The 21,890-nt window shown below is 40.0% G+C and overlaps 1 protein-coding gene across 1 annotated transcript; it reads right to left on the bottom strand.

The window, feature by feature from the left end:
* Nucleotides 1-1,110: 1,110 nt before the first annotated feature.
* On the bottom strand, nt 1,111-21,772 carry ankrd52a (ankyrin repeat domain 52a). Its single transcript, XM_085444811.1, has 28 exons — nt 21,552-21,772; nt 20,844-20,927; nt 20,675-20,753; nt 20,407-20,477; nt 20,001-20,201; nt 19,833-19,920; nt 19,562-19,704; nt 19,184-19,396; nt 18,617-18,695; nt 18,384-18,498; nt 18,125-18,207; nt 17,896-18,013; nt 17,690-17,758; nt 17,433-17,573; nt 16,228-16,290; nt 15,990-16,101; nt 15,740-15,811; nt 15,441-15,642; nt 15,232-15,319; nt 14,970-15,087; nt 14,045-14,264; nt 13,852-13,939; nt 13,690-13,773; nt 13,044-13,189; nt 12,820-12,902; nt 12,596-12,678; nt 12,119-12,210; nt 1,111-11,130 (listed from the first exon to the last, which is right to left on the bottom strand). Exons 1-28 carry the CDS (start codon nt 21,576-21,578, stop codon nt 10,859-10,861), a joined length of 3,234 nt encoding a protein of 1,077 aa, XP_085300937.1. The 5' UTR covers nt 21,579-21,772; the 3' UTR covers nt 1,111-10,858.
* Between the last annotated feature and the right edge of the window lie 118 nt (nt 21,773-21,890).

Here is a 21,890-nt window from a genome sequence, read left to right as displayed (position 1 = left end):
AAAAAACATACACACACAATGGATCACGATCCGTCATGGACTCACCTTCCCAGAGCCTAGACGTCAACAGTGTGGGGGTGACTTTGACAGGGAACAGAACACAAATTAGCCAACATCCAAAGAAGAACTTTGAATCTCTTTCAAGATGCTTATAGAACTATTCCTGAAGACTACTTAAAGACTAAAATGTGTCTAAGAGAGTTCAGGCGTCCTTTAGGAATACCAAATATTGATTTTCAATCTTGTTGGAGTTGTGCAAACTGCCTAATATACCAAATTTCAAGATATGTCTGTGCATGTAACTGAATTGCTGAAACCATTTGCCATTTTCCTAGCAAAGCATAAAGAAACGGAGGGTTGCTCATTACTTTTCCACAGCACAGCCACACAAATATGACACGATTCTTTCTCAGCCGTGAAAGAACATGATGTTATATTTAGGACAGAAGGTAAACAGGAAGGGGGAAAAAAATAGGTAGAAATATCCAGACAGAAAATGCACTTTATGCAGAGTGGGTGGATCTGGTTTAGCGGAACAGGGCGCACACTGAAATGAATGACTCAGTCTATAACAGTGTGAGTGCATGCTCCTCCAACACTGACACTGTGTCATTGAACTGCACTGGTACTCTTATAAATATGTGAGGAAACTTAGAGCTAGTTACAGCAATATTCACATTACTTTTGCATGCAAGTCAGTCATTTTATTACATTAGTTTCTTATGAAACTAGTGGTTCAATCTCGTATAAACTCCAGCAGATCAATATTTTAATGTCGCTTGTTACTGTATTTTGCACAAAAACAAACACTTTAAGAAGTATATAAATTCCTTATGAGTAACACACAAAGGTCAAAGTCCAATACACTCCCATCATACTACTATAAAATGCGAGCTAACAGTGGTGGTAAAAACAGTCAAGTTCTTTGCTTTGTCAGTTCCTCATTTGAGTTGAGAAACCTCAAGCCTCAAGTAGATTCTCACATACACACACATTAAAAGGTTTAAAATGTCTTCTCAGCTATATGTTTTTTTTCTTGGGTTCCTAGTTTGAAAGACACTGCAGAAAACACAACACACGAAAAACATAAATAACTCCAGACTCAAGAAATATTTAGCAATAGCACTTTATTGAACACAAACAACCCTAAGCCACAATACTGAATGACGAGACCAATTGGCTGCAGCAAACATTTTATAAAATAGATTCAGGTTTAATGTCACTAAATTGTTTTTTTTTTTTTCCTTTTAACGTCAGAAAGACAGATGCAGGTTTTTCCAAAACAGTGAATGATCTTTTACATATTTAACATTTCTGTAACAAATTATCATTCAGATGTTCACACAAAGGAATAACAAGGCAAAGTGCTTTCAGGATTGCATTGTCGAAAAAAATTAAAATAAAACAAAAACAGAAAAATGAATGGCTTGAGGTTAAAGGTGAGACGGTGGGTGAGAGGGGAAGGGTGGGGGAGTTGGGCTGGTCCTGTTTTAGAGTAGGCATGGGTGAGCTGTTGGGTGGGTGTGAGGGTGGTGGGATGGTGGGGCCTGGTCTGAAAAACCTCAAACCTTTCACCTTTGTCCCGTACCCCTTTGTAGTCAAAACTGGATGTAAAATGTTGGGGCAGTGCGGAAACAAGACGCCTGTGTAGCAGAATTTGGTACAGAGTGGACAGATGGATTCAAAGGCATACGGCTCGAGGGGCTCAAACTCATCCACATTTACAAATACACCTTACTATCATCCCTGTGACAACCTGTGATATCATTACAACTGTAGGGGGGAGAAAAAATAAAAATAATGAAAATAAATAAATAAATGGCTGACCCAAAAGGAAGCTGTAAACGTTGAAATATTGTATAGCATAGGGCTAGATAGGGAAAGTATATGTATAAGAGGAAACCAAAGAAATAAATGCTGTTAAAATATAAAGCCAATGGTTATTCATTTTCTTAAAAAGATGATTCCTCTGACCATTCGCCACTGAATGTTAAAGGGGATAGACTATCATCATAATCTGCATCATAACGTTGTCTGGCTTCACATTCCAGTGGTATTTTGTCGTATAAATGCTTCTCATAAATATTTTTTTTCCAAACGTCAAATAGACAAGTACACATACAGCACAACCAAGCACACTTTATGTATAACTACCATTGCTTATGATAAATCTGTATTCCCGCACTGTGAATAAACTTTTTTTTTTTTGTAAGTCAGAACAGGTGGAGAGACGAACAATACTCAAGGCTGCAAAACAAGGAGGTAGGAGAAATGCTACTGAAAAAACAGCAAGTGACGCTAACGCAATCGTTCACTTAAACAATTGTGACACACCAGGCTTCCTGAACCATGCTAGTGCCAACAGCTGCTAGTCCAGTTGGAGTTTGACGAGCTGTGTTTTAACAAGTGTTTGATTTTAACTTTGAATATTGACTTGGCTATTTAAAAAAAACAAAAGTGTATCTGCAGCTTTCTGACAGCTCCTGCATTGACTGGGGTAGCAGCTGTGGTGATGTACTAGTTAAAGAAATCTTAAGAGGCTCATTCATCTTTACACAAAAAAAGAAGAAGAAAAAAAAATGTCTGAATCGTGTCTTAACCCTATATTCCCAGACTGGTCATATTTCAAAATTGACTAATTTCAACTTCATTGGTCCTGTTGTCATCACAGGTCTCGAGACCGCGCTGCTGGTGATGGCATTGACTCCTTTACACACAGTAGAATAGTGTATTTGCAGATTTGTAAATGAGGTAATCAGCGTTAGGCTAAATAGGGAACCCTGTCGTTGACACACACGCCCACTTCATTCACCAGCAAAGAGAAAAAAAATAAAAATTCTCAATCAGAGGGACAGGACTGTGGAAAATTAAATCAACTTTGGAATGTTGGGTGGACAAGCCAACTTTTTTTTTTTGTTTAACTTTCTATGAAGGTGCACTGTGAAACTCTTTGATTGTAATTCATCACATGACCTGATTCAAAGTCCTTCCACTCACGTGGAGATCCTTTGTCATTACCCCATAATAAGCCACTCAAAAAAAAAACAAAAAAAAAAAAACACAAAACAGGCAACCCATTAATCTAGCGTTTCCTTTTTAAAACTCGCAATGACTTAAGGCTGCATCAGCAGCAGATCAACGCCTGCTTTAAGTCCAGTTGTGAGAGGATTGTTAATAGCTCGTGAGTTGCAATGAGGTGGCAACATCTACAGTGAAGCAGACTAAACATAAAAACACGGAGAAACAAAAAAGAAAGAGGGACAACCACTACTAAAATGTCACAGAACATGCAGTATACATCCTTTCCTACAGTAAGCTATTCCTAATAGCACATTCAAGGGGGCTCCTAAAGGGCAAATTCTTTGATATGGCTCTGCTTTAGAGTAATCAAGCTTGGTGAGAGACTACTTCTATTATGGGCTCACAGAAGGAGCATGTCGATAAGGTGCTCCGTCAGAAGATTGCTGCCTTGGTTCAACTGCACGAATGCGTTGTGTCATTCAGTTCGACGGTAAACACTGGAAAGTGTTTCGAACATTTGTTTTCCTTCGTGTAAATAAATGTTTCCCCCCAAAGACACATCTTTTGCTGGTGAAAACAAACGGCACTTTCAAGGGGAATGTTTCTCTAAAACCACAATCACAGGACCTCCAAGTAACAAATTCTGAAAACACACAGGCTATACAGTAGATATAAATCTCATGAGTTTCTTAACTGTACAAGCTTTAGGCTACACACTGAAAAGGGAGGGACACGTAAGAACCCTTAATGCTTAACATTGAAAACAAATATAAGGCATTTCATATTTCCATTTATCCGCATACATCGCCGACAGCAGGTCTAAATATATTTTTTGTGTTTTTTTTGAGAAAACATTTCATTCAAGGAGGAAGAAAGGATGCATATACACATCTACACATGCAAATGAACATGTCTACACCGGCTATTAAACCAGAAGTCCAAACTACAATACCATCAAAGTCCATCCATAAGAAAGAAGAAGAAAAAATGCTCCTACTCAAATTTATCAACTTGTGCAGGGTCCTTTGTCTGAGCAGGCAGCTGTTAAAGATGTATGTCGATCACAGTTTTAAGAATGGAATATCACACACACTCCACAATCAAATGCCACCTCTCTGATCACAAACAAGAGGACCACTTGAAATCCTTCATTTGCTACAGATGAGTGACTTTTGGTGTTAACAAAAAAAAAGGGCATATTAAATATTTTTCCCAACTGAGGAAGCAATGATAAACAAAAGGTTATTGCACTTTTATCTTCCATTTCAAACGAGGTCAGCTTGAGAGAAGATGATCCATGCCTTAATGTCGAAGTAAGACAACAAATGTTACGTCACTCCTATAATATGATCACACTGTTATTAACACTGCACACAGCTACTACTGCAACCCTACTTGTAGTCAGTCTAGCCTAAAAATAAAAGACAAAAAACAATCTCCACAATCAAATCGCAACACAGTCACAACAAACAGTTTACCTATGTCTGATGTTGAATTCAGGTACCGCATCGTTTCACAATCTGCACTGTGAAGTTACTAACCGTCAACGAATACCCAAGAGTTGAGAAGAACAATCAGAAGAAAGCTCTGAAATTCCAGGCAATGGCCTTTCTACAGTTAATGTGTTACTGACAATCAAACCTCATGTTTCCTGCACTAGAGTTAGATGTTTTTCCTCACTTCTTTGCCTCAATTTGGTCTATAGGCTCCTTCGCTTCTTATTGTTGAGAGAGCCAGCTGAGCCCCGAGGTGCCTTCTTTGGATTTGTGCTTTCGTACTATTGATCCTCATCCATCTGATGTTTGATGTGCCCTAAATCGCATCAGTACTGTGCAAGTTATTCAGCCTCCCGAAGGGAGCAAATAGTGAAATCCAGACTAAAACTGTAGGAGTTCTTTAGAGTGTTTTGTTTGTTTTCGTTGTTTTAACTTGGATCACACTAGATTGAAGTAATAATGCTCAGTGGGAGTATGAGCCCATCTACTGTAGTCATGTATGTTCAGTGTAATTTCTCTTTCCCAATATAAGGCTTCTGGGAAATACAAATGGAAGACCGTACCTTTCGGTAGTAACAAATAAAAGGCACCATGCCAACACTGTGTTCGATATTACACAGGTCTTATTGGTGGGGGAAATTAATGACCAAGTGTTCAGGCAGGGAAGGTGGTCAAACGAGCATTAGTCATAATGTAAAACTTGTATTGTTCTGACTTACAGAGGTAAAGTTTTATAGCTACCTTCATTTCCCACCTTAACTTAGACTCTACCCTTCGCTCCACATGACTTGCGTCAGATAACAGAGTCATTGGTTGATCGTAATGAAGAGAAACATGTCGCAACAGGGTTAACTAAGCTTTTCAGTTCAGTTTTCAATTCAAAAAGGAAAAAAAGAAGAATAAAAGGGCTTGTGCATGTTTAGGTTCGACATGCATATGTTGAAAAGTCACTCACACTACAAGAGAAATCTTCACAACTGGCATCAGGAAGGAAAAAAAAAAGAAAGAAAGAAAGAAAAAAAAAAAAAAAAAAAAAAAAAAGAACGCCCCACCCCCCCAAAATCACAGAGGATAAATGTCAGCATTGTCACACAAAAGATCACTGATGAGGTAAAACTGCAGGTCCAATAAAAAGTACAAAGTGCAGTTGGCTGCCCCTTCGCAAGGTAGGAAACATGAGACATCTACTGACACTAATCAAACACTTCCGCGTAGATACATCTGATTTAGGCTGGTTTAAGCAGAATTACACAACTCACAACGAAATGGATCGAAAGATCTGAACTCTTTGTTAGCATAGCTGTACAAGCAAGAATTTCTTTTCTGTCTGAATATTTCTGAGGTACACCACTGCTCTCCCCCCACCCCCCACCCCGGTCGTTTGGCTCTAGATATTACATAAGCCAAAGTCGATTGTTTACGAGTGAACTCTGAATTCATTCACAGTGGAAAATATGGCGAGATCCCAACCACTCCGAGCAATCTCTGCACCATGGCAACCTTGAGCTATGTGCTACCTCAATTTATTTGTGTGCTTCTTGACACCCAGAGATTTTTGTAAGACCAAACAAAAGAAGGAAGAAAAAAAAAAGAAGCCAATTTTCTTTTTCAGCAATCCAACCTAGCAGCATAACTCTGAAGGTGACAACTAAACAGGTACTGCCAGGTATCATTTTCTTTTATAGCTTTTAAGGCAAAAGGCTCAACAGTGGATCAGAGGGTTGAATTGAAATTTGCAATTTACTTCAAGTAAGAACCAAGACATCCATTGAGGCAAATCAATTCTATTCTGTATTTATACCATGCAGTTTTGGACATCAAAAATTGTTTTTTTCTCCTTGTAACACACTTTACAAACCACCTTATTTACCACAAAACCTAGGGACTGCTTTGCCAATACCAAAGGGACTAAGTATATTCTTCAAAAAATGTCCAATTATAAAATAGACTTCTAGCAACACCAATTTTTTTTTTTTTTCCAAACAGAATACTTGGTTTCAAGTATGAATATCCCATGCAAATATTTATAGCTTTTCTTTTGACTAATATAACTGGTGAAAAGCATGCAGCTCCAAACACAAAATTTATAATACTCCTGCCTATGTCTGAATATGTTACGGACTGAGTAAATGTGATTAATGTCTAAAGGCAAATCAAGGTTTCTATGGCACTAAATGGGTGTAGCTTAGGTGCATTTTTTTTGTCAAATATAGGCTATTTAACGTGTGATCGTATCTACTGAAGACCACCTTGTCCCTCTTGTTTTACTGTACTGTAAGGCAATCTCAATGGAATGGATGAATATGAATGTTGAATTCATCTGAACTCCTGTCCTCCGTTTACCTTGTAGGCTACACTCCACACAATATGTATAGAGAAAGAAAAGTGATATTTCACAACAGTAAGCCTATACACCAATGATGATGCCAAAAGAAATATCCAGACTTTCGATGCAGGAAGACTACTACACACACAGTATAATATGCAGAGAATCTTTTTACTACATGCTACCTGTATAATCATATCTATGCAAGACAAATGAAGAGCAACAGTTTAAAGTCGGGAGAAAGCAATTTGTCCTGCTCTAAACTGACCCTACATTCATTTCAGTCAGAAAATTCATGGCTCAGATTTGATGGTCAGACTGTAAACTGCTTGAATGCATAAATCCATTGCTGCTTTACTAAGAGGGGTTTCCCCCCTTAACACATTTTGGCAATCAGGCCTTTTTTTTGTGACCAAAGATTATGACATCTAACCCGCATTTAAATCTTCCATTGGCATTTATGCTTTGATTTACTAAACTGGCCTAAATGGATGGCAGTGCAATATTTGTGCTGCACACTATTACACACGCACGTGCGCTATTGCTACAAGTGGACCTTTCATTGCTTTCCGTTTCTGACTCCAGATATATTGTATATGCTCCATTTGTTTAATCGTTGCTATATCAAAATCGTGATCTAGCTCCGTGCACAATCATTCAGTTATTACTGGTACACACAAATAATAATTATAATAATAATGAAAAAAAAAGCATGTATAAGAACACTGTAATAAAACAAAAGGATTCAGTTACGACTTGTATAGTTGCAAGGGGCAATGGCTCCATTTACTAGTCAGATATGGACATCACAAGAGGCAAGCAAAAAAAAAAATTTAAAAAAAGGACACCCCTGCCTGGACAGGCTGGCCTGACAGCACCTACTGATGGCAGAAAGAGTATGCAGTTTTTGAGGAGCCTGCCTGAGGTGTTTAAAAATCATTGGACTGACTTTAAGTGACTTAGACCAGAGTCTATCGTCAGCAGTAGGCTGGGTAATGTAACCATATCACGCTGCTGGGCCATGCACCCAGAAACCGATAACTCAAGTGAGCGGGCAGTGGACACTGTCCCCAAAAATACACCTTTTTTTTTTTTTTTTTTTCCTTTCTTTTTTTCCCTATTTTAAATAATGCATTGTTGGAGTACAATTTCATTGCAGCCTTTGCTTGTCTTTTTACAACCCTTCTTTCCTGTTTTCAGCAGCATTACACATGCATGTAAACATAAGTACATACATTACATCTGCTCTATTTTGCACACTTAGAACCTGAATGTACTAAAGTGCGTGCTTGACTATCTAATTAAGTGCTGTGGGATTGGGGTTAAAAAGGAATTAAATTATGGAACATCCCATCAAGAAGAAAAGTGTAGACATAATAATCCTGCAGAGATCTGATTGGATTAATAAATTCTGCCTGTTGTTTCAGCACAGATCCTGAGATTACAACAAAGTATGTACCCATCCCCAGTAATATTATATTGGTTCTCGAGAAAACTATAAACTAATCAAGAGAACGAAGGCCGGGGTTCACCAATTAGTTTCGCGTCATTTCAGTCAGTTATAGAGGTTGTATTAAATGCAAACTATGAATCATGAACTCAGAAATCACTGCCCTAACGTGTACTATTGTCAGTTTTAGAAAACCAAGTTAAATACAATTATGCGAAAGTGTTTTTGTAAGATGTATTTAACAACATAGCCTAGCCTAGGTCCTCATCTCTCATCCAGTCAACTAACGTGTGCAATTGTGCCACTTCATTACCTGTGGATATGAAGTTATCGCGCCAATGAAAACAATCTGACTCAGTGTAATTTAACCACCAGCCGATGGTTTTTAAAAATAAAAACAACAACAAAATAGCATAGGTACAACATCTAAAAGTCACAAACAGCTCTAGTGGTCCGATACAATCATCTTTAGTATGCTTAGTACCAGAAAATGGGGTGAAGAGACAAAAAAATGAACACAAAAAAAGCACATATTTGGATTTCTGCTATTCCTGAAATCTAAATAACAGGTATTGGCCTAAGCAAAGATCCCTCTTTTTCCTCTTAGCCCTATTTGATTCTATTAGGGATTTCAAACTCCCTGGTCTTTGATAATGCCGGGACACAAAGATAAGCCGGGCAGTTTTATTCCCACTAGATACTGTGGTTTAATGCTGTTCCAATCAAATTGGTGGAGACATGATTGGTCTCAGGGCTCGTCATTCTCTGCCATTAAGCAATCCAACTGAAATGATGTGTTACGTACGGAAGGCATGGGTCAAAAAGGCATTTCATGAGATGCCATAAAGGCAATCCAGTGCATTTGTGTTGACACTGACAGTAAAATGCCCGGCACACAGAGCCATTCGTTTAGTCTTTAGGTTATTTTTCCATGAAATATTAAAAAAAAACCAAAAAACTAACCCCCGAGAAATAAAGAAAAATCAAAACACATTCCAGGGAAACAAAAGCCCTTGTGACAGTGATTGTCTATTCAATAACGCCAAACAAAAGAAGGCCAAAAGAAAATATTGCTTGAAAACTGCCCAATAAAAATAGCAGACAATACTCCTTAATCTGTTCTAATTGATCAGCGTTTACCGGTTGACATATAAGCTATTAGATGCTTAAGACTAGTTCATCAGCTCCGAGAAATACTCCTTTAGAGAGAGCTTGTTAAAACCGCAATGCTGATGGCCGGTTCAACTTCAGAAACACAAAGAGCAAAAACATCATTAGCGCCAAAACCCAAAATTGATCACTCTTTTCAACAATCAGGTCATTCAGATTCTAAAATCTTTTCCTTAAAAACACTGTTAAAGAGATGGGAAATAAATTGAAATGGCTTGTTCACTTATGTGCTCAGATATATGATGCTTTGATGAGGTGTTGTTGGCAGATATTACTAGTAAAGCCTTCATCTAGAATAAACAAGGCCTCAGTCAGTCACTATCCTACAGTAGTTCTCTAGTCCTACAAAAAGAGAACATTAGGCCTACGGACCCTGGGTGAAGATGAAGCAGCTGCTAAACGAGTTGACGAGGTATATCGAGATCTATTGTCTTTCTCTATACAGTACAGTTCATCTCAAATAAATAATTTATAGCCATAGTAGTGTTGATCAACTTTGGTCATAACTTATATGCTTAGAAACATTCTAGCTTAACAAACACTTATTTAGCATCTTTAAAAAAAAGGAAGTCAGCATTAAGAACAGATCGATGTTACGATGCTGACCCGAGCATAGCTCTCCTTTGGAAGGAGAGCATGCCAATGTATTCAGCAGCATTACCAAATTATCTTAAAATGCCAAACAATTCTAGGCCGTACATTTAAAGTACACTATGGAATTAACATCTTTGTGACCCTTTTCCAAATTTGCAGATTGTACTGTAGTACACAAGCATTGCACTCTGAAGCTAAATTTAGATTTTTCCCTTGTGTGGTTCCTTCATAAAAATCTAGGCTAACGGACAATTTAAAAACAAAATTAAAAAGAAAAAAAAGAAAGTAATTACCATAAAAAACAAAGAAACTCTTTGATCATTAATTTGGGAAGGCTGTATGTTCCTCTACAAGGTCACTGCAACTGATTTAACATGATATGACTTTCTTTATAGTGAGTGATATGAAGCGAAATACAGTCGAGGATAAAGACATGCTCTTAAATGTTGGTTATATAACTATGTCAACATGATTTTAAAGGGTTAAATGATTTAGAGATGGCCAGATTGCTAGTGTTTATTTTGAATGCCACACTTTATCTGAGTGACCTTGTAGAGCAATGTGCCTCTATATATTAAGCACTATTAGGAAATGGAGGAATGGGATCTAATTGCATATTAGGTTTGACTGCACCTCAAGAGAAGACCAAACACTCACGCACACACAGACACACAAACACATACATACACAGAAAACAGACATGTGGGTGGGTGCTCTCCTGGTCCTCTGGGCCATTTTAAAGGGAGTCGCCCCCTGGTGGTGATGATGGTGATAGCAGCTGACTGAGAGGGCCGTGTGGCCTCACTCAGACAGACACCCGTCGAGGCCAACTGGTGCACCGTGACGGTCTTTGACGTAGCCGTTGTGGAGGCCGTTGCTGGGCAGCGGGGCGCAGGCGGCAGTGATGCCGCAGTGCTTCAACAAGTTGAGACCCGGGGAGGGGGAGACTGTAGGAGAGGAGCAGGAGCAGGAGGAAGGGTCCCGCTGGGGGAAAGGCTTCATGGTAGAGAGGATCAGAGCCAGGCAGTCAGCCACGTCCTTGTTGGGAGCACAGGCCAGAGCTGGGGTGTGTCCTGTTCCACATCAAAATGCACATTAGAGCATCATGTGTCAGAGATTTTCTAATCAATATTGGAACTACCGATAATTAACTAATGAAACATTTAAACAATTAAAAAGTGGTACAATTTCAGAGAAATACTACATTTTCTTAATTCTAATTGCTTAGTTTGCCTCAGCTCCCCCTCTTAAAGCTCTTATTACTGACTCACTTCCAGTATATGGTTTGTTGTCCACAGGCATCGGTAAACCACTTTAATATTCAGTATAGCTCAACTTCTGAACACTCGCCTCATACATTGTTGCTTCCATCTCAGTGGCCAATCAAAATCAAGGGGTGAGACTTGCATCAACATCGTCTACAATGATCCTGTCTGTCACTGTCATCCAGCACTGAAGAAGGAAGCTTTTGTAACTAAGCAATAATAAGCACTTCAGAAAAAACCCTCTACAAATTAGATCACAGGCACACCCAGTGCAAAAGCAGCTGCCTTTGGACAATGACCCTCAGAGCACTGAAAGGCCACTGCTCACTACCTGCACAGCCACATGTATGCAAAGTCTGTGTTAGTTAGTGAACACAATGAAATGTTTTACATCTGAAGAAAGAGACATTTTGCACATTAGGTTATTAAGGTAATAGATCTTTTTCTTTCACCGCTGGCTACCTGCACATAAAGGGCCAAAATCCAATAAGTAATGGCTTTAATATCATTCCACTGCCTGCATATTTAACCCATGTGCCATTAATAAAGATCACAAGTTTCAGTAATAATATAGAGCTAAAAACAAAAAGAACACTTGGATATAATGGTAGCAGTGTTTGGTGGCCAATGCATGTTTGTTTACCAGACCTATTAAAATCTGCTTTCAACATTACTTCCCTCAAACAGTAACAAGATTAACAAAATAAATGAACTGATTAAAAATGGACTGCCTTTTGTGTTCTTATCTATAGAAAAACGAAACAAACTGAAAAATCTCAATTTCGGTGTTGCTCACCTTCCTCATCCACAGCCAGCACCGTGGCTCCTCTACTCAGCAGTGCCTGCACCACCGTAGCCAGGCCATTGCGTGCTGCAAGATGGAGGGGCCTGTGGACAAACAAGGTAGTGTGTGGGAAAATAAATAAATAAATAAATAAATGCAAGTCATGATATTCAATAAAAGATCCATCCTAAATCCAATGCTCAGATGTAGATCCTAGTGATAGTAATTAAATTCCTGTACATCTGTTACTGCAACATGGCAAAATATCTTCTTAACAATACAGGGGATAAATTCTACAAATTAATTAATCTAAATTAAGTAGATTCCTGCATGAAAAATGTAATATATTAACACTTTACAGTTGAAAGGGAGAAAAAAAAAAAATCACGTTTGAAAAAACATGGACTATGCAGCATGTTGTGGGTGTCAGTCTAATTCCACATATACAAAAAAATCTATTGTTGGTTTAAAATGTTGCCAAGTTCTCACATTTGCAGAGCACTGTTGGTGGCATTTATCAGAGTGGGACTGTGGATCTCGCCCAAAATCAGCAGGGCGCACATCTCATGAGCCTGAGGAATAAAACAAATGACCATTAAATAAATAAATAAATAAATAAATAAAAACAATAATAATAATAATAAAATGTCAACAGAAAGATATTCCTTAGAGAATCCTGTGATCTGAGGATCTTGTGAAAAACTAACGTGTACCTTGCTGCAGGCCAAGTGCAGGGCAGTGTTCCTATTCTCGTCCAGCAGTGTCAGGTCAGCCTTGGCCCGGTGAAGGAGGATGGCTGGACAACACCAAGACACAAAATTTGTTTATTTTTTTTTGTTGCACTAATTTGCCTTTTTCTTTTTTTTATTGTTATAGAAATGTTTCACATTCTGCAACAAAAACTAAATCCCACATAAGTAACAGTTGTAGTACTTACCCACGGTGCCGCTGTGTCCCTTGTCAGCTGCTACCATCAGAGCAGAGCGTCCACTTTTGTCCACTGCATTGATGTCTGCTCCATGACGAAGCACAAGCTGAAGTCCTGCGACATCCTCAGCAAATGCAGCAGCATGCAGTGGGGTCCTATAGAGACAGGAAACAAAAAAACCCCAAAACAAACAAAACCCTGTTAAATGTCTGTGCTTACGAGCCAACTTTCCTGTCAAGCTCTTTGCGATCAAACAGGACCAGGCTGCTGTACGTCTTTTTAAATTGTCTTTTATGCCCCCTTTATTAAAGATCTGTTTCGGATATTCCACCAAGATCTCCCAGTCGAGAATGTGGGAAAATGTTTGCCCATTTATAAACTATGTAACATTTAACTCCACATCCTATCCCTATATTTTTGTTTATAGCCAAAATCACACTAAATCACAACAACAGTTGCCTCAAGGTGCTTTGTACTGTAAGGTACCCCTACAAGCAGGAAACCCCAACAATAACCACAATTTGGTAACCACAATTGCTCCACATTGGTCATCTTTTGCACAGTCTAAAAGTCCCAGGTTTTTGTTTTTTTTTTCTAAATTGAACAAATTTATTCCTAAAAACCTGATAAAGTACTTTTCATTCTGCAGCCTCACCTTCCTTTGGCATCTCTGGTGTTAATCATGTGGACCCCAGAGGTTTCCAGCAGTCTTTCTGCAGCACCGCAGTGGCCATTCATCCTATCAGCAAGAAAACCATGTTAATGAAAAGTTAATGTTATCTAAAGGTAATTCGTTTTTCCAGACCAAGATACTCACAGAGCACAGTGCAGGGGGGTGAAAGGGTTTCCCTCTTCATGGATAAATGTTTTATATTCAAGTAAAACCTCCAAACAGTCTTCATGCCCTGAGAACAAACACACAAACACACATTTAACATTAGAGACAACAGATGTGACAGTGATTATGTGTAACATTAATGTTTGGGGATTAGGCATTAAACTGAGCAAACCTTTGTAAGCAGCCCAGTGTAATGGGGTGTATTGTTTGTTGTCCAGCAATTTATCTTGTGGGTCTGTTTCCATGGCGGCCTGCACCAGACTGGCCAGGATCTTTGTGTGGCCTCTGGATGCAGCATAGTGCAGCGGTGTCCTACCCTTGGTGTCCCGACATAAAGCAGAAGCTTTGTGCTCCAGCAGGGCTGTCACACACTCATCATGACCCAACACAGCCTGTGCAACGAAAAACAATGGGGAATGAGCTAAACTTCAATGTCAAAAACTGAATTCAGAATATTACTTTTTTTTTCCCTTTACATTTTACTTCCAAGGAGCCAGACTTTTTCTAAAGTGGTCTTGAACGATAGTATAGTTCTCCAGGCTTTCCAAAGGTCTTTCAAAGTTTTGTTTGGATACTGGCTGCTTTTTCCATTCATTTTTAGTTCAGTGCTTGTACGTGACCAAGTTTTGTTTTTTGTTTTTTCTTTAAAAAAAAATAATAAAAAAAAAATGCCAAAGACAACACAATCTAACATGCATTTGGGTATTTTTGCAGCAACATGCATTTGCATAGGACTAACAGGTGAAAACTTTGTGCATCTGAGTAGTGTCCAGTTTATAAAACATTTGATGACAATTTTACAACTGGAAAAAAGAAAAAAAAAAAAAATAGGGAGAAAATCCATCAAAGAGCTGAAACAGGACCAGAAAGATGCACCTGGCATTGTCATTGTCATTAGAATTTTCAAACAGGGGCACATGTTAAAAACCAGCTTTATAGTTACAATGTTGTTTTTGTTTGTTAATAACAACTTCCAAGTTTAATGGCAACATTTAAATTACTATATTTCAAACAGAGATGGCATTTAGGAGTATTCCAGCTTTCTGTCACAGTCCAAAGACATGCATGCTAGGTTAACTGTTGTTTCTTTGACCTACCCCTCTGTGCAAAGCTGTGCTGCCTCTCTTGTCCTTGGCATCTGGCAGGGCACCCTTCTCTAGCAGGAAGTGGACACAGTCAGTGTGTCCTCCGAGAACAGCCAGCATCAGAGGGGTCCTGGATGGGGACAAAAGCAACAAAAAATACACTTTAGCACTGGATGTTCACTCGTCAAGTTAGCTTTAAGCATTAAAAGTTTTTTGAAGCTGAATGAAAAAATAAATAAAAATAAAATAAAAATAAAAATATAAAACAACTCACTGGCCAAATTTGTCTGCCATGTTAGTGAGATCTCCCTCCTCCCCATAATCAATCATCATGCGCAGGCAGTCAGAGTGTCCATTCACAGCTGGAATGTAATAAGATACAAAAGAACAATTACAAGGTAAAAACAAAAACGAAACACAAAATCGACTTGTGGGAAAGAATCACAAACATTGCTGTATCAAGAAATCTTCCAGCTCAGATACCTGAAACATGAATTGGAGTCCACATGAGGCGGTTGTCATTGAGGAGACAGGAAGCCCCCTGGGCCAATAGCACCTCCACACAGCGTGCGTAGCCTTTCTGTGCAGCCAAGTAGAGTACAGAACGGCCTGCAGCGTCCTGCATGTCCACATATGCTGCTGTCTCCGTGAGCACACGCAAAGCCTGCCAGTGGCCCTTATCAGCCTGAACGAGCAGAGGAAGGTAGTCACAATTTTGCATTTAGTTAAGATTATGAAGCTGAAGACGAGCAGAAGTGACTGCAAGTGAGTGCAACACTTACAGCAAGATGCAGTGGACTGACTGGAATGCTGCTCTCTATGTCTCCTAGTGCATTAAAGGACATCTCCAAGAGCTGAAAGCAAGGCAGAAGAATTGATGTTGTGTAATTTAGGAAAGAAACTAGTAAAAGAAAATGTTACATAAATTGTCATTAGCCTCATGAACTAATCCCCAACCTGATGCAAAACGTGTGAGATGACTGATTAATCTATGGGCCAAGTTATTTGGTGAGCTCAAAACAGGAAACTCACCAGCTCCAGATTCTGTTTGTTGCCATGGTAAGCTGCATAGTGAACAGCACTGTAACCCTTTGAATTCACCATTGATGGATCAGCACCATTGTCCAAAAGATGCTCCAAGCAGCTGTTATTAGAAGAAGAAAAAAAAGACATAAAGAAGACATGTAATTTGCCTACAATTAACCGGTTATGGTCAGGTGATGAAAAGACAAAAAAAACAAAAACCCCAAAAAACAAAACCAGAACTTACAAGTATGACTCCTTTGCCTCATCCTCATCATTCTGATGGCTCCCAGAAAAATGACGATCAACTCTGAAACAAATGAGAAATGCTTCCATTTAGTCAAACTTTCCTAAATTATGCTGTGACGTGGTTAAAACTTAACTTCTCAAACTTGATGGTTCATATGGGTCATATATAGAGTCATATTTGTCTGTATAGGCTGGCGAGAACAGTTTATCCGATACAGAGGAAAACGTAGTGTCTGCTGTGAGTAGTGCTCAGACCTTAACATGGAGAAACAAAATAATTCTTCCACAAACACATGGCACAAAATACCAGATCCACCTCAACAAGTGTACACCTGCATTTAAAGGGTGCAGGACCGTGAAGACAGCCGGTTTGAAAGAGGAGTAAACGAGGGACCACATCCACTGTGAACAACCATCGTTTAGAGGTGGTGGATTATGACACCACTTATCAGCCACTGATGATTCAGTTTTGAGATGCCTTCCCAGGCATTTCAACCCCATCTCACACCTTGCATCAAAGTGTGAGCTGCTGTTTTAGAACACCCAAATACCTAAAACAACCATCACATGTTTGAGAACTGAAGAAGCTTCTTGGACTGGGGTCTCAAACTTGTGGCCCACGTGAAAAAACATAATGCAGTTTGGCCCTTGAAGTTACTTTTTTTTGTTAGGGAGGATTTGTTTGTTGTTAAGTGCAATGTTAAAATAAGTTCTTTAAAAAGCAAAAAAAAATATTTAATATGAAGGCAATATGAGCAGAATGTACAAACATGTTGAGGGATTGGCTGTGTTTAGTCCAGTGAAAAAGTTATTTGTAAAGAAAAAATTTTCACTAGCAGTCAAAAACTAACGTGTACACTTCGGCCTGTGCTTTTATTTTGTTAAATACGAACAAAATTATAGCAGAAGTGCTGCCATGTGTAAGGCCAGAAAGAGAGTACCAATTTGTTTATTTGGTAGTTAGTAAAGTGGCCCTCACATGAGATGACAGTGCCAGCAGTAGCCTACAGCTCATTTAAGTTTGAGACCCCTGGTTTTGGATGAGAGGCAAAATAACGTATCTATATTACAAGTTTTTAAAATCAGCCAGCCATTTTTCTAAAATAACAGTTGACTTTTTGACTTGGGCTGAATTTGGCAGCTTGTATTGACTCGGTCTTTTCAAACAGAAAACAGAGAGAAGGAGATTAACAAGTGTCTAACCTGCTGAAGGCTTGAGAGGCAGCAGAATAGTGCAGGGGAGTACAGCCTGTCTGGTCAGGCTCGTTGACCTCAGCGCCAGCGCTCACCAGGGTCACAGTGCACTGGTACCTCCCATTAGCAGCCGCATAGTGCAACGGTGTCCTGCAGACAGAAAAAAGTCCTCACTTTGAATTCTAACCTGTGTTGAGTATGCAGGACATGATACTCAGATGCTGTTTAAAACCAGATGACACCTGAACAAGATGAGCAGGACTCACCTTCCCATTATGTCCCTCTTATTCAAGTCGGTACCACTACTTAAAAGCAAGTTCAGACATTCAACATTTCTGGAAAAAAAACAAACAAACAAAAAAAAAAAGATCATGAGAATAAATGAAATGGAAGTAAACAATTTAATGTAATGCATGTGCAACATTTCTGCTCATTTTAATATTTTAGTGTTAAACCAGATTCTGCATCTCACCCTCCAGAGGCAGCAGCGTGTAGACAGGTCCTCCCAAAGTTGTCAGGGGTGTTTATGTCAAACCCAGCTGATAGTACATGCTCTTTACTCATAGATGAAACTATACTATACAGCTGACCTGTGGGGCAATGAGCAAACAGCTGGAGGTAACAACTATCTCAAAGTAATACACAGATACAGATGGTAAGGGATTAGTGTAAAGAAGAGTGCACACATTTATTAAACAAACCTGAGGAGAGTAACTTGCGACAACAGTCTGAAAACCCGTACAGCACAGCTAAGTGCAAGGGGAACATTCCATGGATCCCACGTCTGCAAAGAAGAAACAAAACAGTCGATGGTACAAATGCATCTACTTACAACCAAGCGTCTTACATCGTGAAACATAAACTTTAATGCACCCTCATATTGGGCTATGCTTTAAACCATTTCTATAACCTCACAGTAACATTACTACATCAGCAACACCACTTAAAGTTGTCTGATACCTGGCTGTGTCTGCTCCGTTGGTCATCAGAGTGCTGATCAGCAGTTCATGGCCGTACTTAGCAGCAACGTGGAGAGGGGTATTGCCATACTTATCCACACAATCAATTTCCCCACCTGACGGAAATCAGAGTACAGGGAGTAAATCAAAGACCCATTAACAGAAGAGAAAGAGACAGTGACATGATCTTATAATAAAATAAAAATAAATATGAGACCGGACACTCTGTGTTACCATTTTGGATGAGGATCTGAGAGCGTGTAAAGCGTCCGTGAATGGCTGCCATGTGCAGGGGGCTCTTCCCTTCTTTGCTCTGCAGGGGGTAACAATCACATTTCAGGGTAGATCTTATGCATGGGGGGCATTTTTGCCTTTTTAGATAGTGGAGCAGTGAAGATAGACAGAAAAGTAGAGAGCAAGAGAGAAAGAGGGAAGACAGCCCAGACTTAAACCTGGGCCGGTGCACTCTGGCACTAGGATAAAGGCACCTATAGATTTTCGTTTGATAATTTTCTTCAACAAAAATGTGCAGTAATATTCTTATTAAGGCACTGTAAACTAGAAACTGAGAAATCATAAATGGTAAATGAAACCTTGGGACCTGGATTTCGTTTGGTTCTTTTTTTTCTTAATATTTGTATATGTTGTCAGAATGGCCAAAGGATCGAATAATCTGATCAACCCATCTACAACTATTCCAACTCTGACTCTTGCAAAGCTGCCCTAAATAAAAATGTGGAGTTTCACTACTTTCAGAAGCAGTGAAATAAAGTAAACAAGAAGAAGAACCAAAACAGCTACCTGCTGGTTGACATCTGCCCCATTGTTGACCAGCAACTCCAGACAGAGGGCACCGTTGGTGGAGACGGCAGCCAGGTGCAGAGGGGTGTAGCCACACTTGTTGGGTTGGTTAACATTAGCTCCATGGTTCACCAGCTCTGTAGCCACAGCTTCTTGCCCCATGTAGCAAGCCACATGAAGCGCAGTGTTTCCAAAGCCATTGGGCTCATCAATCTGACAATAAAACAGAACAAAACGACATCAGAATGTGCCAAAAGCCTGAAAAATAAATAAAGTGCACCCTGAGCTGCTCTCAGACGCTCACGATTTATAAACCAGACATGAGGGAAGACTACTTTGGCTTTTCTAAAGGTAAATATTTCTTGCATAGTTACTCACATCTGCCCCCATCCTAAGCAGGTACTTTACAATTTCAATGTGACCACTTGCAGCAGCAGCATGGAGAGGTGTGTAGCCCTGTTTGTCCTTGCAGCTCTTGTCAGCACTGCGCGACACCAGTAACTTCACAACCTCTAGATGCCCTGTGGATAATACAAGAAAGACACAATTCATTACAAGTTCTACTTATTTCAACAGATTAAAAGCCCAGGCCGGCACTTGTCATCATTCCTGTAAGTGCTATTTGGCAAGAAAAGTAAAACTTGCTTACCCAGGTAAGCAGCACAGTGGATAGGCTGTCTCTCCTTCTTATCGATGGCACTCAGGTTGGACCCTTTGTTCAGCAGCAGCTTAACCATCTGCAAGACAAATTGAAGGAACTTTATTGCAAAGAAAACACTATGTCCTTCAAAAACAAAGCAAATCACTTAAGCCTCACCTCCTGGAAACCACTCTGCGCCGCATGGTGCAGGGCAGTCCTGCCACTGCGATCTGCCATGTTCACGTTGCTCAGCTGGGTCAGCAGGGCCTCTGCGCAGCGCGAGGCACGGTTGGCAGCAGCCACATGCAGAGGCGTCTGCCAGAACTTGTCACGTGCATTTGCGTCAGCTCCGCGCCTCAGCAGCAGACCCACTGCCCTCTGGGAAGAGGGAAGCAATCACCACAGCTTAAGGTGCATATCACATCTGCAGCTTCCCACATTTAATTTAGTGCAGTTCATGAGTGTGTAAGTCTAAATAAGAATTATAATCTCTGTAAATTAATACATAAAAGACTTAGATGATGAGGTCATCTGACTGGGAAATCATCAGTCTTAAACGAAAAAAAGGAAATACATTGCTTACGTCATTCCTGGAAGCAGCTGCCCTGTGCAAGGGGGTCAACCATATATGGTCTTTAGCATTTACACTGGCACCTGTGATACAGAAACAGAAACACTATTACATACTATATTACATAGTAGATTTTAATTATATTTCAGGTGATACAGAGGTCGAGTGAACCAAGAATGAGCAAGCTTATTTTTGTGGAACAATGATCAGGTGTTAGGATTACTTGCTAACAGAGGTGACCAATACTTAATGCACAGATAGATGGACGCAATTCAGTCACCTGATTCAATGAGGAGGTCCATTATATGGACGTCTCCCACACAGGCAGCAGCATGAAGTGGCGTACGACGCTCTTGGTCCTGATATGCGGGGGGAAAAAATTAAAAGGTATTTTTTTGGGGGTAACGTCCTTCAAAATCATGATCATGGTAACTGAATCTGCTTCATACCAGTGCATTGACATCCTCCTTTTTGTGCAATAATAGTTGAACTTCTTCAGCATTGCGACTGAAGATGGCCTGGACCAGAGGAGGCTGCAATACAGGAACATCAGTCAAATTACCGCAAAAAATAACGTTGCAAAAAAATTACGTGCAGCCGGAGCGCTGACTCTTATACGACCATCACACATCATCTACGTCTCATCTGAGGAGGTTAAACCATCGTTAAAGCCGTCAACTGCGCAGTGGAGAGGTTAAATGTACTCCCGTGACATTAAATGTTTCACTGAATATTTTTACTGTGTGTAACTGAATGGGTTTCTTGTTTGCTTCCAGCAGATACACCAAGCCTTTGGCTGAGGCCTATAGGCCATTTTTACTTACGTCAGCTAGCCAAATGGCTTCTGTTAGCTAATTCTGCAACAGAGCTGGCCCTGACCCAGACCAGGGCCTAAACTACACCATCAAAAAAATTAAAAAGTAAAACAAAAAAACCCCTCACAGATTAACATTTAAAAGACGAAGATTGCTAATCTTTTCAAATAATACCATTACCATGCGAATATCCGGCTAAATATGCATGCACCCGCCGCGAGCTAATAATGAAAGCAAGCCGTTCGGCGGAGAAGACGTAGTATGTTGCGCACAAGAGCAGAGTCTCTCCCAGCAAATAGACTGCGCCACAGCACAAATTCGGAGCGCTTTCTTCCAGCGTACCTGGTCTGCAATATTGAGTACTCCCATCTCCCAAACTCAGCCAGGACGGAGCTCCTTCATGAGGATAAAACTTCGAGGTATATTGTGGTGCGCTACTGTGTCCTCTTCTTAGACTACACCCATAGCTGATTGCAAACAGAAATACGGTCTCGGTCTGTCACTGTTGTTGTCTGTATCCAGTGTCTGGTCTGCTGATACTGGCTACGACTGTGCGGGTCCGCCTACAGGCGTGGCGGTCTGTTTTCGTCTCCTCGGATAAAATGGCGACACCGTGCGGCAAAAGAACGGTAAAACAGCCCGGCGGTGTGACGTCTGTGGCATGGAAACTTGATTCTGCCA

The sequence above is a fragment of the Copadichromis virginalis genome, linkage group LG20 (genome assembly GCF_057382275.1).
Source record: "Copadichromis virginalis isolate Kocher_CV1m ecotype Utaka linkage group LG20, C_Virginalis_male_GT1.1, whole genome shotgun sequence".
Taxonomy (NCBI): Eukaryota; Metazoa; Chordata; class Actinopteri; order Cichliformes; family Cichlidae; genus Copadichromis; species Copadichromis virginalis.
Note: the sequence above shows the minus strand (reverse complement) of the source record. Positions and strands in the feature narration are given on the sequence as shown.

Bases quoted from the DNA above. Each gene is read 5' to 3' on its own strand.
- ankrd52a (XM_085444811.1), bottom strand. From the start codon at position 21,578: ATGGGAGTACTCAATATTGCAGACCAG. The intron at 18,696-19,183 runs GTAGCTGTTTTG...TACCCCCTGCAG, and splicing joins GGGCAGATGTCAACCAGCAG to AGCAAAGAAGGGAAGAGCCC. The intron at 15,088-15,231 runs GTGAGTTGTTTT...GTCCCCATCCAG, and splicing joins ATGGCAGACAAATTTGGCCA to GACCCCTCTGATGCTGGCTG.